The sequence below is a fragment of the Neodiprion fabricii genome, chromosome 5 (genome assembly GCF_021155785.1).
Source record: "Neodiprion fabricii isolate iyNeoFabr1 chromosome 5, iyNeoFabr1.1, whole genome shotgun sequence".
Lineage (NCBI taxonomy): Eukaryota > Metazoa > Arthropoda > Insecta > Hymenoptera > Diprionidae > Neodiprion > Neodiprion fabricii.
The window spans coordinates 26,221,504-26,235,633 of NC_060243.1; the positions used below are offsets into that span (position 1 = coordinate 26,221,504).

General features: G+C 39.2%; 2 protein-coding genes across 6 annotated transcripts in view; one reads left to right on the plus strand and one right to left on the minus strand.

Annotated features, from left to right (window-relative positions):
- The window catches only part of LOC124183227 (glycogen-binding subunit 76A), a 24,846-nt gene extending 15,311 nt beyond the window's left edge, over positions 1–9,535 (minus strand). Inside the window, exons 1-3 of one of the 4 annotated variants that reach the window (XR_006870946.1) lie at positions 9,402–9,535; positions 8,976–9,123; positions 7,395–7,738 (exon numbers count right to left, since the gene is read on the minus strand). The gene's annotated coding sequence lies outside the window, so the exon portion shown is untranslated. Of the gene's footprint in view, positions 1–6,515; positions 6,878–7,394; positions 7,739–8,975; positions 9,124–9,401 lie in introns of those variants that run through there. The other 3 variants (XM_046571425.1, XM_046571424.1, XM_046571423.1) reach the window with 3 other exon arrangements.
- LOC124183234 (divergent protein kinase domain 1C) lies at positions 9,121–14,025 on the plus strand. Of its 2 annotated transcripts, none has more exons than XM_046571443.1 (5): positions 9,121–9,532; positions 10,973–11,133; positions 11,776–12,174; positions 12,348–12,717; positions 12,858–14,025. In XM_046571443.1, the coding sequence occupies exons 1-5, from the start codon at positions 9,383–9,385 to the stop codon at positions 13,086–13,088; spliced, it is 1,311 nt and encodes a 436-aa protein (XP_046427399.1). In that variant the 5' UTR covers positions 9,121–9,382; the 3' UTR covers positions 13,089–14,025. The 2 variants fall into 2 exon arrangements, with proteins under 2 accessions (XP_046427399.1, XP_046427400.1); XM_046571444.1 differs by having other exon boundaries at positions 12,429–12,717.
- The last annotated feature ends 105 nt before the right edge of the window (positions 14,026–14,130 follow it).

The window sequence follows — 14,130 nt, forward strand, 5'->3', positions numbered from 1 at the left end:
CGATGATTGTCAGTTCGTTGTTTTATTTTCGCACGCTTTAACATCCCTTTGAAAAGAAATGGTATTCGAAAATCGGCAGGCTTTTGTCAAAGATGGGAATATTCATTTTTGGAATCCACCCAGAATGATATCGCAACTGATTGTGAGTGTGTGAATAAAATTAAAAAAAAAAAAAAAAAAATATGCGTGTATATGACGAGGTGAAAAGTGGTAAGACCTTAGGTTCAAGAAATAGAAATAAAGTTAATAACAATGGTGTTCACATTTTATTCTACAATACGTGAAGATTTCATTGAAATTAAATTGAACTCGATTTACTTCAGTCGATTATAATGTTAAATTTCCGGTAACAAATATCGGCCGAATTTTGGATATTGAAGGAAAGAAAGAGAAAAAAAAAAAAAAACAAAAACAAGGAGAAACAATGTATCAACGTTAGTGTGAATTTTGCTTACAAACATGGGCTGAAATTTTGTGTCTCTCGGGTGTTATTGTGTACAGAGTTACAGGCTTAGCATTCGAAATCCAGTTTTCTTTGGATGGTATGAAAAATAAAAAAAAAAAAAAGAAATAAAATGTTTTGCTACAAAACGAAACGTATACATACATGTAATAAAAATGGTACGAAAATAAGAGTTTCAAAAATAAAAATGCAGACCCCCCCCCCCCTCCCCCCCCCCCCCGATCATGCGATGTGGAACGTAATCCATAGGCTTGCACATTTACACACAGTTTATACTTATAGATGTATGGATAATCTATGCTATACAACAATTCTGTAAACAGGTTCGCGAATGCGTGTGCCAAAACTTGCGGCCGACCCAGCTGGAAATAGTACAGCATTTTTGACAGTGTCGTTAAGTCGTTCTAAATTCGAGTGGTGCTGCACCACGATTCGCCAGCCATCGGAGCAGCATCGGTAGCTGTTGTTACGCCATGGACCAGTCGCAAACTGTAAATCGAATGACATTTGGTTATGCCCGAGAGACGGACGTAAATCTGTGCAACCTTTGTCACTCTGCAGTGATGGATAATTATTTTTTTATTTCAACCCTAAACGCCTTCGTTACTATTTTTTTACACGATTATGTTTTTTTTTTTTTTTTTTTTTTTTTTGTCATCATTAGTTGGAAACGGAATTTCGCGTATCTACTACAAGTTGGCGACGCTTGTTCAGCAACTCCGTGAGAAATATCAGGCTGCATCTAGAAGGGAAGATCCGTTTGATGAGCGATGAATTACTCGAGGCACATTCGCGACAATGGAAAGGCAATTGTTTTACTCAAATCGAGACGAACAACCCATTTTTTAGCTTCACAAGTCGAGTTGAAACCGCAAAAAGGACATTTGTAATATATTTGGTAGGTTAAGTGGAGTTGAGATTGTCTCGTTTTATTAACATGGCCGCCGTCCGCTCGCTTGCGGTTTTATGTGTATCGTAATATCGATGCGAACCTTTGGATATTATCAAGCGCTATTTCACCTCCGACAAAATGATGGCAAGAATTGCTTAGCTGTAGTTTTACCTTTGATAAATGTCTGAGAACAGTGAATTTAGCATCTTTCGAGTGTGTGTGTAAAAAGCTGAACTTGGTGAACGCCTTGAAATCTAAAATTAGTTGAATACTGTTGAAACCGCACCTTGCATATGAAATCTGTGATGTCTCAAAAAAGTCATTTGAAATTTATCCAGCACCACGTGCGGTCGAAATGTACGATAAATGGTTGACATCGTTTGAAGTAACGTGAAAACTGTCGAAATTTATTGGAATCTTTTAAAAATCATCTAAATCCTTTGAAACCTTAGAAGCAGCATCCCATTAAACAGTATTTCGAAATCGAGTAAAGTTTAGTAAAGTCTGTGAAGAAAATTTGGAAATCCTTCGGATTCCGTAACGCGAGGAAATATAAAACGGCGGTAATAACTCATGGAACCAAACTAGCAGATGTTTATATCCTAGACCGGAAATCCAAAATGGCCGGTGCTTGTGAGAATCGGCAAATGTAGTTACACGTGTATTCGCACGTAAGCATCCCGCATGGCTCGATATAGGTTTGAGATTCGTATCATCGTTGAGGCAGTTCAGCTAGCAGCCCCATTACGGGCGGGTAATAAAGTCAATGGTAACCAAGGTGACCTTTCTAACGGGGAACGCCGAACGCTTGACGCACACCAAAGTGCCACACACGTACACACAATACGAAAGTTTGAAGCTCTCGGAGAGGTCAACGGGGTCAACGAGCTTCGGGCTGCCTCGGTTCACCTCGGAAAAGCTGTATAACGCGATGCTGCAAGGAATGCGATCTTTCGTCCGAAGGTCACCTCTGGAACCCACAAATAACAGAACCCTACAATCAGAGTTCGGAACGTTCGTCGTGAGGGGGAATTACTTCAAAGCTTTATCAAAAATTGACATTCGATGTACGGCGCCTGGCGACAATGCTACAAAACTAATTATAAAAGTCGGTTCCAGCCTGCCTTTTACTTGGTTTCCACGTGATGTCACAAGTCAAATGCCCGAATTCGAATTCGAGGCGTTAACCCATAAAACGATCAGCTGATCTCTATTCTCGGCGCCATGTTGCTTCTTACGTGTCTCACTGCAGCTTCGTAATATTGTACGCAACGATTACTGTAAGTATGAAACATCACCTGAGTTTGCGTAATACCTGAGTGAATAAAAGATATCAAAGTTCTTATCACGGGATCCTATCTCACGATATCGATAAATCCATTTTATTCTATCCCATTTTCAAGGATTTGTCCTAAATCTTTGCATCGCTTGATTAGTGTTTTAAAAAATGCTGTACATGCATTTTGTTCACTATACGAATTTCTGCAACGATGAAACGAGACAAGTTTGTACAGCTGTCTATTACGATACTGACATCACACATACGCGATGAGTATAAAACTCTCGTTTCTTACAATTATTTCTTTCTGGCTGAAAGTCGAGAAATGCAGATAAATTTTTGCAGCGTAAGCAATTAACACGAGCCGTGCATTAAAAAATTATTGATTGAAGTAATCTAATGAAACATAACTTTCTCCTCAGTAAATTATAAACGAAGGAGAATCAGCTACAATGTAAGGTTGACGATGATAATAGTAATAATAACGATAATGATTATAACCTGGTATAAATATATGATTCGTTCGAGTAGTCAGTCGCTGTTATCGATGGATTTTTTACACCGTGCAACCGCTGCAAAACCTTTCGCCGCCTATTAGACTCAAAGAGAAGAAACTCAATCTTCGCAATTGCTTATTATACAATGTTACGTTATAATATGTAGTTTTATTCATTTCCTAAATCACCATTGTACATATGTCGGATTTGAAAGCTTATGAAATTAGAAAAAACAAACCCGAGCAAAGCAAATTCTTCTTTCTGTTTATTCACCCTCTCTCTCTCTTTCCACCACCTTTATTAATCAAATTCTTGAATTCGGAAAAAAGAAGTAAATATACCCTATTATTAAATCTAGTCGATCCGCCGTATATTATACAGTAATTTTATACCCTGAGAGAAAATCATATCTACTGAGCATGCATCTGCAAATCTTGAGTAAATTGGATTTTCGATAAGAGTAGTAGTTTTATTTAGAAAAAAACAAACTGCGCAAAGAAAATGAACACCTGAACCTACATTACAAGCACTTGTGCCTGGTGATTGAGGTTGAAAAAATGAATTGAGTCAGGTGATACTGAATATTATTTCATTAATGATCGCAATTATTAGTCGGCAAAGGATTTTCAAGATGGAAATTGAAATACCCTTCGAAGTCTAAATGCTGGATCGATGCCGGGTTCTATGAAAATTCAAAAGTTACGCCGCTGTGTGCCAATATGTGAGAATGTGTGAACTATCTGTTGCGTCAAGCACAGAATAATTTTCATCGTAGAATAGACAAGTTAAACACACCAAAACACCCGCAATACGAATTGATTACAACAATAGTAATAATGATTATAGACTTTTTGATTGTTTTTGACGTACCGCGTACAAGCGTCGGAATTAGCAGAACCCGCGTAAAAGTTTCGTGCACATGCATAAAAGGATCGTGAGAATTTTTTCATTGTTTAAGAAATTTGTAAATGTAAATTGACGTTGACGTACAGTTAAATATACAGCAAAGACAGGATCGAACGTTCGTTAAACTCTTCAGCGTTTCTGCATCGTTGTTCATAAATATAATACAACGCGTATGAGGCTGAAATTAGTAACGTTATTGTAACGATCTGTGTTTACGAAAAATCGTTATTTCGCACCTTTCAAAATGTATGAAATTCAACAAACCATAATAAACTAAATATACTCATATTTTGCAAAGCCAACTCCTTGAAATTCAGTCTAAAATTCCGCAACAATGATGTTTATCCCCGATACTTCGTTATGGTAACGTTACTAACTTCAGCCTCATCAACGCCTACCAAAATCAATGAATTGAAGTTTCTTTACAAGAGAGACTAAGAGACACCTAAATTCTCCACTTCACAGTTTTGTCAGAGTATGAGTGTAATTCCTTATTATATAGGTTACTATACATGTGTGTGTGCGTGCGTGTATATATAGATGTGTATATATAGATGTATATATATATACACATATACGCAACCTTCTTGAGTTACAGAAATATTTTTGGCAGAGGAAGGATGCATCATGCAGCAATGCTGCACACAATCGCACGATGTGGAAAGTACATAAAAAGTGGGACACAAGCAATTTTGTCCAATATTCGGAAGATCATCGATTCTATTTATAAGTGAATTAATTTTTTCAATTCACTCAAGTACCCTGAAATAAGGGATCAGATAATTTTACAGGATGATAAGAAAGAAGGGAAAATGCGTCGCATATGTAGGATCGATACGGCTGTCAGACGGTACGCAATTAGAAATAAACCGCTTTCGCCTAATTGCGAGTATGTACGCAATGAAAGCATCTGTATGCAAATAGATGCTGTTTAGCACATTGACTCGACTTGGATGCGATTTTCTCGTTGTTCTGCCTCCGGCGTCCGCATCACGTAGGCATATTAAAGCTTACGTAATACATTGGGCTCACCTCAACCACGTGAATGAAAAACTTTTTTAGATCAAGACCGAAGAAAATCTGCTTCTCTCCCCTTTTCGCTCTCTGCATTTTTCTCTTTCTCGCAGTTTTCAAGGTGACCGACGAGCCGCTCTCACGTGACGTCGAAACGTCGACGAAAACGTCCGCGGAAATCGATTTATCTATCTTTATTTTCGGGGTTTTTCTTATTATTATATTTATTTCCAGTCTCACGAGAATTTCGAAGCCTATGCCGCTCGGTTAAAACTTGTCGCTAAGCGTTATTCTTTTCCGTTTTTGCATAATTATCGTATACAACACATATCACGCGTCCCGTTACACGGAATGTGAAAATCCTGACGGGATTTCGCCGCGCGTCTTCTTATACGCCTGATCAATTAACCCGATTAATTTCATCACTGCTGCGAAATTAATTGGTAGTTTTTTTCGTTTGTGTTGTACGTTTCCTCTTCGATATATTCATTTCTCTTTTATTCATCCACAAGTAGATGAGTACTTGATAAAAAATTTTCATAAACAAACTTTTATATACGTAAATTTAAATTTGATGAAAAATTTAAATGAGAAACGTAGTGCCGCATACAGAACAGAATATTGCAGAACCTTGATAAAACGACGTAGATACTATTAAAATTTTCTTCATTATTGCGTCATAACAGTCTAGCCAATTGCACGTCGGAGGTAAACTTAAATTTCAGCTAAATATCATTGCAATTGAATATCCCGCTATAACTTTTGTTAAAACAATTTCCTTTATCTGTCCTTATTTCGCGGTTAAATGTGTCAAGGCAATGTTACGTGTGACGAATTGCAAAGAAAAAAGATCAACGGCGCAACGGTAAGAAGGAAGTGAGAAAAAATGAGGAAAAAAAACGAAACACATCGTCAATAATTGGCAGAGCGCCAGCACAATTACGCAGAGTAATCGCGCCTATGTTTAGACATTAAACGACGACGCGCCTGTTTCAAATAACGTATATAACCCGCGGTGTGTGCATAGGTCGCCTGTATCAAATGTCGAGGGGAAAAAGGACGAATGTACACATTGCACTCTCACTGTCACGTATGCCTAAAACATACATGTGCATGTATAAATGTAGTACATTGCACATTGCCATCGCGTCGTACGCGAAAAATTTTGTCCTCCTTCAAACGCGTGTGCGTGTATATCATATGATGTGTATAAAAGCGTGTAAGTTACAGAATGATAAGGCGAAAACAAGGTAGACACAAAGAAAGATATCCACAGATACTGCAGGTGGATGCATGTAGAGATTCAGCCGAGATGAGTGTTTACAATTTTTCTGCACGCTCTGGCAATGTTTGCGCATCTCGCGATACGCGGAATTTGAGTTGAGACGAACTGGGAAGAAGATCGGAAATTCGATACATTGGTATAAAGGCGGCAAAAATAAATTTGACAACATATTCACTCACTGTTTTTGAAATTTGAACTCCGATGTGATTTTCTGCAGCGGTGACAACGAGGATCCGGCGAAATTTGGGATAAACTGCGTTCGAAAATGAGCACTCCTCACTTTGACACTCGGCTGTTTTTTTGCCGGCGAGTTCTGTGACGCCGGGTTATCATATTAGAGCAGCGTGGAGTCGGCACTCGCGAGGACGATCCGCGTCGAGACGAGCGGTGCGCGTTGCTTTGGAAAAATGACGACGGCTCGCCGGCGGTCTGACAAGGGCATCGAAGGTCGCGGGACAGCGCAGCACGCAGGTATCTCACACATGTGTAGGTACCCGCGATTATTCGCATCTGGTTCGCGAACCAACGCTGCAGAAAATAGGACGAAGGCGCCGCGAGGCGGCAGCATGCGACGCTCGGTACCGCCGCTCGTAAAACCGCGTCCCATCGACGTCGGCGAAAGCTTCGCGACGCGCGTCAAGATGCCGTTGCGCAGGCGTAAAACTCGCCGCGCGCCGACCACCGCTTTTTTCGATATTCGAATCAAAACTACTGTGGGTCGGTTGCATCACCGGTACTGTAAGGTCATCGGCATTTTCTTTTATATCTTTCACACGGATGACCCAGAGGTGATTTTTCATCCTGTGAGGCACTTAAGTTGGAACTCTGCACTCTCAAAACTGTTATATCCGAACGCAGATCAAGAACCAACCGTACCATAAGTTTCCTTTTGCAATACTTGTAAGCATGTACAAGTGATTGTCACGTATCAAGTTTTTGGATACATATGTATCTGATGTGAAAATTATTCTTTCGATGAAAAAATGTTAGGCGTGAAGTAACGCTTGACGATAATTTCAAGTTTATAATATCGAGAGAAACATTGTTTCTTGCACAGAATCAGAAAGGGCTGCTTTTGTAATTTCATTTACACTCTAAACTGATTTACAAAACTCGTCACATATTGAATATTGTTTAACGTCAAACAAAATGATATATAGAGCCACTGACGTATAATTTCACATTTAACCAACTGTCAATAACCGAAAATTTAATCCATGAAAATCACCTTTACGCGTGTGTACGTATAAATTTTCTAACTATCGACTCAGGGATCTTTTTAACTCATCGTGATTTATCGTCGGTCTTTCCACTGCGACGTAGATTTTTGATGCCATCGTAAGAATAAGTGATGATAAATCTTTATACTCGTCGTCCAGTATCTAGGATCGAGCTATATACCCTGTTGGATAAAGGAAGCGTCGGTTGTATATAAGTACTTACATAAAATCCGATCACTCGTTATTTAAAAATAACACTCGAATTTTTGCGATGTTGGCAATCGCTCGTCTGGTACAAAATTATTCTGCATACCAAAAAAATTAAATGACATTCACTGCCTCAATCCGTTCAGAAACGTGAGGATTACTCACAATCGCATTTCCAGCTAGAGGCAAATAACACGTGTACATGCTTTTCGAAATTTCAAATCAACAAGCAGATCATTGTAGGTAAATTATCCAAATATCAAGGCACAGAAAACTTCGTGCAAGCGGTGAAATTCTTATTTCATTCTTTTGAGCTAATGCGAAGTAAAAACAGTGACAAAAATCAACTTTTATAACTGAATACGAGTCCTTTCGAGTGATACATTTTCAGTCACAAGATGGCGTCTTCGTTTCCGAACACTGTATTGAAAAGAGTAGATTGACTGTACAGGTAAAACGGCCCTGTCCCGTTATAGAGATACAATGTATGTAACAAGTTTAACCATGCGTAGAGCTGCAGTAGACGCACCCAGATAACGAGGTTATTTGTGAACGGGGCACGCGCCTCGGCACGTACGTCATAAAGTTATGCGCGTCACCCGCGGCTCCTAGTCATTTAAACCGTGAGGCCAGAGCAAAGACCTGCAAATGTTAGCAAATTCGCGGAATAACCATGACGACAGCTACAGCGACTTCGCGTTAGCCTGTTGAAATACGTAAAAATGCGGAATAACGACGTCTAGGATGAAAATACACTTTGAAACCTATCCAAATTTCTTCCCACCTGACTTGTTAAATTTGGTATCCGATACAGAGTTACTTCAACGTTTCAAAGATTTTAAATTATCACCTGCACTCCACCTTGTTCTGTAACGAATATAAATTGAATTGATCGGCGCCTGATTGTAAATTGTCAGTTAAGCAAATACTTTCACAAATACATCTATCATCAAATATTTATTGCATTGAGTTAGTTCCCATCGGTAAATACGATGAACAACTACTTTTATGTTGTTATACTCTTGCCCTAAGCTGATGTTGATCATCGACAATCATATTGTAAATCATGAACACGAAAAACACCCTTTCACTAATTGGCAGCTATGCTAGTTTGAAAAAACGGAAGATCGATAGTCTCGCACCCTACATTACCGACAGTAATTTGATTTCCAGGCAGGTCGGTGTAGCCCTACAGTAGGCAGCCGTACATACCTGAAAGTGCTTTCGGCTGCAGCCATAGGCGGATACAGACGCTCAATACGAAAACTGGCGGCTCCATCTGCCGCGTTGTCCAATATTTTAGATGGCTTGTTACGTACTGTGATTAATCCATGAGAGGCGCTCGCAGCAAGTGCGGCAGCTGGAGGAAAAAATCAAGCTGCAGATGTATTCTTCGAGTAAGCTGCGTGAAAACATTTTGAAACTAGTAACAATGGGGAGGATGAGAGGTCGGAATTACCATGCGGTGAATTCCCGGTAAGAAAATCAAAGCGGCTGATCATCCTCGAAGATGTTGGAGCATGTTTCATGATACAAGAAGAAGGAGTTAACAGCTCAATTGGCAACGGTGGAGAATTATCAAAGAATAGAAGAAGACACACAGCACAGTTACAACGAAGATGAACATCAAACGGTTACCTGGCTTCATAATCCACTACAAACTCGTTTCTGTAGCAGCATTTCTCGTCCTGGCATCCATCGTCTACTTGCTTATCCACTGGGGGATAATGTGCACGAATTTAGAGGCCTGGAGGCACGTATCCAAAGTCGTGAGTGTATTTAATATTAATATAATATTATATAATTTTAAATACGGCACGTATGCATACTTCACTATAAGTATAATATATGATATACGCCACCCCCGATACACTTTGCAGCGATGCGCAACGCGTGCGGCAAGTGTGTAGACTTTGTCAGCTGAGACGGTCACGTGATGACTGCACTAGTCTTCAAGAAACGCGCAAGCGCTCTTCCTTTTTTACTGCATTCATCTGCGCGGCCACGACGGCTACTCATTGTTGTTATTGCCATTGCTACAACCTTAATTAATAGCCTGCAGACGCCTGTTCTACTCGTTAATTCGTTGAATTTTTATTAACTCAAACAGTAACCACACTTGACCTTACACTGTATATTTTCGTTCACAGACTAAAATATCCTCAAAGACCTATCTCTGATTATATTCGGTACATTGACTGCTCGTGTTCAGTGGAAAAAAACTGTTGAGGAACGTTACACGTTTTTCGCGAAATTTGAATTAATCCTAGTTCGTTTGAAATACGCGCGGGTTGATCATTGGTATGATGTCAGAAAACTTGCAGCCAATCGTATAAGCCATGACAAAACTACGCGGTACTTTTGAAGGAATTTATTGTTCAGTTAAAATATAAGAACAATTTAGTCCAGTGTCCAATAATTCTACTTGACTGAATTAACTGTCGTTTATTTTTTGTACTTGCATGCTTCAAAAGGAAATAGTTATTCGTTGCATTGAAAACTCGCATCTTTTGAAATGTTAAAAATGCTTAAATTTAAAACCCGTCGCATAAAAACTTCAAAGTACGAAAGTATTCGCGCAGAATATCAACAGCTCCAATGTAACTCGATATTATCGCGTGCAGCGCGGGTGTGATTTCACACTTAGATAACAGATACGCTATATGATGTATGCTTATGCGAAATTTATGAATAATTAAAGTATACAAGAATTTTTTCCATCTAGGAAATTCGGTTCCGAAATCGTATAATAAGCTTGTTTATTTGTAGATCCGAAAACAACAATCTCTGCGTCAAATACATTTTTCTAAGTAATAATTGTAGCGCCGTAGCGCGTGACAACTTCGAACACAAAAATTGAAAGTCATAGAAACGGGAGAGCTGGTTTTTTGATTAGGTCGTTTGTAACATCAATTTTTGAAACGATTGAAGACACTGGTCTGCGAAAAATATTTTTCCACGATTACTGCAGCTTGTATAGTATTAAAAACCTTCTTGCGTAAGTTTATTTTTAGTCGAGTATAGAATTATTCGATTAGACCAACGTTTTCCTCCCTCTTTCAAAATGCTAGTGGGACTGAATTATCATTCAATTCTGCATGACTGGAAATACGATAATTCTTGATATTGCATTGTAATATACAAATCACAGTTGAGTATATTTCATCGCGAATTGATCGAGCTAACAGGATGTTATGAAAAATTTTCAGTGTTCCTTACACAGCTCTGGGACTGCGGCAGGAATATTGTGTGGTCCCCTATGTTCTGAGAAAAGAATTCACTCTCTGGCCTGCGAGACGCTGCACGCTGGAAAGGAAGCCGTTTTCTCCGCGCATTGGGAAACTACAAGGCTGGTCTTTAAGGCTTCCAGGTAAAGAGCTAAGTTTCATACATCATTCTGATTCTGCAGATTTACGGCAAAGCTCCATATTTTAAGATGAGAAACACAAGTAATATTTGCTGAACTTTTTCCTGTTCAACGTTTTGAGCAGTTTACTTCAATGAAAAGCAACACTATATTAAATGGAAAAAGGTACTGGAGTTAATAAATTTTATCATCAGGCATAGTGTTCGTCAGTTTCGACACGAAAGAATCCAAGAAAAAGAATCCGAGGTGGAAGTTCACCCCATATACTTTTCTGGATGTACTCTACTGAAAATGTTCGTGTGTTAAATCATAAAATGATTTGAAAGAATGCAGCATGTAATTTATAACATGATTTATCTTGTAAATTCGATAAAATATCTAAAAAATATATACGAATAAACTACATCAAAAATCATACAGTCAACCATACAGACCTAACTAACTGATAGAAATATTTTCAGTACGGTAGTCGTTTAATAGTTCGGATTCCATCGCAGTGACTGGCGAAATACGAGCTTTTTTTCGTTTTCGTCGCAAATTAATTTCTCTTGTATATGAAGGTAATTTTTACACAACATTTATATGTTTTCGTCGTGCCAGAAATCAACACTGAAAAAAAAATCACGGGTCTTGAATTTGCCACAGAATACAGTCGAATCCCGATCAATCGGAGTCCCTTTTCTGGACGGACACCGCTGGTATCAAGCATTTCCCTTCCGAGGAAGAGTTCGCGGACATGATTAGAGACCTTATAACAAACAATCTGAATCTGACGATCACCGGCGAGCAGCTGAAGCGTTTGAGCCGTTTGCGGCGACATCACGTCGAGACGAACCCGACACGACGCAATCTGGAGATGGAGAATGTCTGGCCGCTCCTTCAGGAGAACGAGTACATCCTATCGATCCTCTACGAGGACAGGGACGTATTTCCGCAACTGATCGGAACCTGCGGTACCTTTTTCGCAGTCGAATACGTGAAGCCCATCCAAACGCCGACCGGAGTTCTTGCCCTCTCGGACTCGAAACCAGAATGGGCAAAGAGGTTCATCTTCAATTTTTTTACGTAAAATTAATTAAGGGGATACGTTTGAGTTGGCGGCTGAAAGTATTTAAATCGAAGCTCGATCAACGTACGCTTGAATAACACCAACCCAAATCAAATTGGAAATTGGTTTTTGATTGAAAACGTTCTCAAAATTCGGTTCACTATTCCAGTCGTCTACTGGTACACCGTGAAACCTTCTCAGATAGATGCTGCAAAATCGTAACTCGTTGCGACTTCTCCCGTTGTCGAAGGTTGAAGCTGGCCGTGATGATCCTCGACCTCCTCGAGGAATTCGACTCGAATTTCGTAGAGCCTTTTCACCTCTGCGACGTGAAGATCAATCACTTCGGACTGCCTCCCGGGGGTCAAAGATTGAAGTTCCTCGACTTGGACGCGGTATTTTCCAAAACGGCACTTACCCGCCTCTTGGCTGACGGACGATCCTGCGAGAAACACGAGGACTGTGACTTCTTTGATTGCAGATCGTTTTGCTCTTCGAAACAGAAGTGCGAGTCTCCGGTAGTAAACAACAACCTTCAGGTACTTAGGCACCGAAGCTTTCTGACGATTTTACAATTTTTCAAAAAGGCCCCTTGCATTCGAATCTACGTCGATATCAAACTAGTTTATGTAACGACTAATCCGACGAATCGGTTACAATTGCATAATTTTCTTTCTAGATAATATGCGAGAAAATCTTTCTCGGCTGGACCTTGTCCGGGACGATAATAATCCCCGGCCTGTTAATGTCTCAACACACAACAAGCACTTTGGCGGTGATGTTGAGGCAATGTGCAAATCCAGCCGGTGATGTGACAAATTTACCGAGGGCTGCTGTACCGGATAGTTTGAAATCAAGATTGTACAACATGTTGAGCGAAATGGAGCAGCAGTTCAGCACTCCGGAGTGATGAAATCGTCCTGGGTCTTTTAAACATGATTTGAACATTTGGTGATGGACAATGATGTCGCTATCAACGAGAAGACTCGCAGTGATTAACAGTAACGTGTCAGATGGCAGAAAAAAATCATGTGCGTCAAACGCGCATGTTCAAATGACACGGATTTTTCATCATATACGTGCAATGTGCATAGATTCACATATTTTCATCATTTTTTAAAAGAATCTCTTGAAAGTAAGCAATGACCCGCATTATCGATAGCAAGTCAATAGATATTATGCTTCTCTTCTCGATAACTTTGTAGTTCCTACACAAATTAATAGTCTTGTTACACACTAAATATAGTCACGAAACCAAAGAGTCTCTAGGAAATTGAAATGTTGACTACTTATTAGATATTGACATTGCCTAGACGTTACAGGGAATAAAGTTTATAATTATGCTTATTCTTGGTTACGATTAAGCAGGAAGAAACTATGTAATATTCGTCTTCCTTACAATTATATTTTATCACGGGTATTATTGCCTGAAATTTCCATTAGCTTGGTGCACGCGACGGACGAAAAAAATCAATACGTGCAGGGTCCTCCATTCCACATAACGCGTGCCTATTTCGTTACTCCTTTTTCTGCAATTTATTGAGATGTGACAGTTTTCTCCAAAATACAAATAATGTATATAAATATAGGTACACGTTTATAGTTGATGAAATATTTTTCTCGGAAAGAGAGAAAAACTAACGGATCTGTACATTGTGTGTGAAATCAGAAAACATACCAATAATATGGTTCGATAGCTAAAAAAAATGTCACGTTGATGCCTAATCACCTGATTTCAAAGAATACAAAAAGCAATTTATATGCATGTACTTACGACTACAATAGAAATAGATTTGTATAACGTTATTAACCAGCATTCAAAAATATTAAACATTATCAGCATTTCATTTTGTAGTATTATTATCGCTTACATAATCCCATAATGTAAACTCGAGGAGATGATGGAAAAAAATCCACAAGTTTCGATGTCCGATTCGGTCGTAGAAAAATGT